Genomic DNA, 2334 nt, shown 5'->3' with positions numbered 1-2334 from the left:
CTGGACAGGGTCTGGATCTTCGAAGATAGGATCTGGATCCTCCTGAACAGGGTCTGGACTGCTCTGGACAGGGTCTGGATCTTTGCAGACAGTGTCTAGATCCTCTCAGACAGGATCTGGATCCTCCCAGACAGGGTCTGGATCTCTGAAGACAGGATCTAGATACTCCTGGATAAAGTCTGGATCTTCGTGGACAGTATCTGGATCCTCCTGGATAGGGTCTGGACTGCTCTGGACATGGTCTGGATCTTCATGGACAGGGTCTGGATCCTTCTGGACAGGGGTCTGGATCTTTGCAGACAGAGTCTGGATCGTTCCAGACAGGTCTGGACCATTCTGGATGGGGTCTGGATCTTCGTGGAAAGGGTCCAGATCTTTGTGGACAGAATATGGATCCTCAAGGACAGGGTTTGGACCGCTCTGGACAGGATCTCGATCGTCCTGGACAGGGGCTGGATCCTCAAGGATAGGATCTGGATCTTTGTGGACAGAATATGGATCCTCAAGGACAGGGTCTGGACTGCTCTGGACAGGGTCTGGACCACTCTGGACAGGGTCTGGATCTTTGCAGACAGAATGTGGATCCTCAAGGACAGGGTCTGCACTGCTCTGGACAGGGTCCATACTGCTCTGGACAGGATCTGGATCTTTGTAGACAGAAACTGGATCCTCAAGGACAGGGTCTGGACTGCTCTGGACAGGGTCTGGATCTTCATGGACATGGCCTGGACCCTCCCAGACAGGATCTGGATCTTTGCAGACAGGATCTAAATGCTCCTGGATAGGGTCTGGATCTTCATGGACAAGATCTGGATCCTCAAGGACAGGGTCTGGATCCTCATGGACAGGGTCTGCACTGCTCTGGACAGGGTCTGGACCACTCTGGACAGGATCTGGATCTTTGCAGACAGAATGTGGATCCTCAAGGACAGGGTCTGCACTGCTCTGGACAGGGTCTGGACCACTCTGGACAGGGTCTGGATCTTTGCAGACAGAATGTGGATCCTCAAGGACAGGGTCTGCACTGCTCTGGACAGGGTCTGGACCGCTCTGGACAGGATCTGGATCTTTGTAGACAGAATCTGGATCCTCAAGGATGGGGTCTGGACCACTCTGGAAAGGATCTGGATCCTCCCAGGCAGGATCTGGACCGCTCTGGACAGTGTCTGATTTTTGAGGACAGGACCCAGGCAGATCTTCTCTGCCTTCTCCTGTGCCTGAGGGCACAGGGCCACCCAGTGTCCAGCCCAGAAGTCTCTGCCCATGCTTGGCCTTGCTGGGCTGCTTTTCCCCCCAGGAATGTGATAGTTGAGTCGAGGGGGCAGTTCTGTGCTCTCGGGACAGCTTTGCTTGGTTGGGTTTCTCCTTTGTCCGGCTTTCCTTCCTGGAGAAGGTGCTTCTGCTCCTTCCCTGGCACCCTCTTTCTCTAGAATTCAGGCGTCTGTACGCTCTAAGCCCGCGTGGCCTTGCTTGCGCAGTGAGAAGATGGTGGGTTTGCTGGCTGAAGCATTTTTAGGTGCTTTGGCCTCCTTGGAGTGCAGGAAGGGAGTAGATGGGGCATTGCCATGGAGACAGAGTCACTGGGCCTGGAGGGAAAGGAAGGGACAAGGACAACTGTGAGGGTAGACTGGAAGGTTGGAGGAGCTGATTTTGGGGGGTTGATCCCAAGGACGGCATGGGGCAGGAGCAGGCAGGTGGACATGTGGGACCTGAATCTGTGAGCCACCCCTGTAGGCATGGCAACGGAATCACTGAGGAATAAGGGGCAGAGAGCGGAGGCTGTCTATGGCAGAGCCTCGGGGGCATGCAGACGTGACAGGATGAAGGAGGTGCCCTAGCCGAGGGACTGGGAGGCAGCGGTCATTGGAGGAGGCCAAGGAAAGAGCGCACATGCAGAGGGAGAGGGGGCCAGCAGCAGGAAGCCCGTGGGGATGACCACGAAGTGTTCCTTCCACAGCCAGAGGCTTGTAGGCACCTGAAAAACAGGAAGTATGTTGGAGGTGATGGGGAAGGAGTCCTGGCCTCCCGGGTCCTGAGTTCAAGCCCCTGCTCTGCCATTTCCTCACTGACTGGACATGGCTCTTACCTTCCTTGGTGACTTCCTAGCTTGGTGATGTTAGCACAGCAGCTTGTGCCAACAGTGGGGTCATTGGCAAGGTTAAGTAGGCAGTGAGGAAGGAGCCAACAGCTAAGGAGAGAGGAGGGCCAGGATGCCCCAGGGCGAGGGGCCCATCCACCAGCTCTTCTTGTTTACATTCTTGTTATTTACCTTTATTATGGTTCCCACTTACACGTAGGGTTAGGAGAGGACCCGAGGCTACCCAGAGGGGAAAC

General features: G+C 55.4%; 2 protein-coding genes and 1 pseudogene across 2 annotated transcripts in view; 2 read left to right on the top strand and 1 right to left on the bottom strand.

Moving 5' to 3' along the window:
• LOC138167675 (zinc finger protein 850-like) overlaps positions 1-2334 on the top strand; it is a 762790-nt pseudogene that overhangs the window by 397462 nt on the left and 362994 nt on the right.
• SUSD2 (sushi domain containing 2) overlaps positions 1-2334 on the bottom strand; it is a 423767-nt gene that overhangs the window by 264129 nt on the left and 157304 nt on the right. The window lies entirely within an intron of this gene.
• BCR (BCR activator of RhoGEF and GTPase) overlaps positions 1-2334 on the top strand; it is an 81208-nt gene that overhangs the window by 68748 nt on the left and 10126 nt on the right. The window contains 1 exon segment of the mRNA XM_069096689.1: positions 300-681. Within this exon segment, the coding sequence (XP_068952790.1) occupies positions 300-681 (382 nt within the window).

The sequence above is a fragment of the Petaurus breviceps genome, unplaced genomic scaffold (genome assembly GCF_028583685.1).
Source record: "Petaurus breviceps papuanus isolate PSGF00001 unplaced genomic scaffold, PetGlider_PUasm1.0 287, whole genome shotgun sequence".
Lineage (NCBI taxonomy): Eukaryota > Metazoa > Chordata > Mammalia > Diprotodontia > Petauridae > Petaurus > Petaurus breviceps.
The sequence above is the reverse complement of the archived record's forward strand: the minus strand, read 5'-3'. Positions and strand labels throughout refer to the sequence as shown.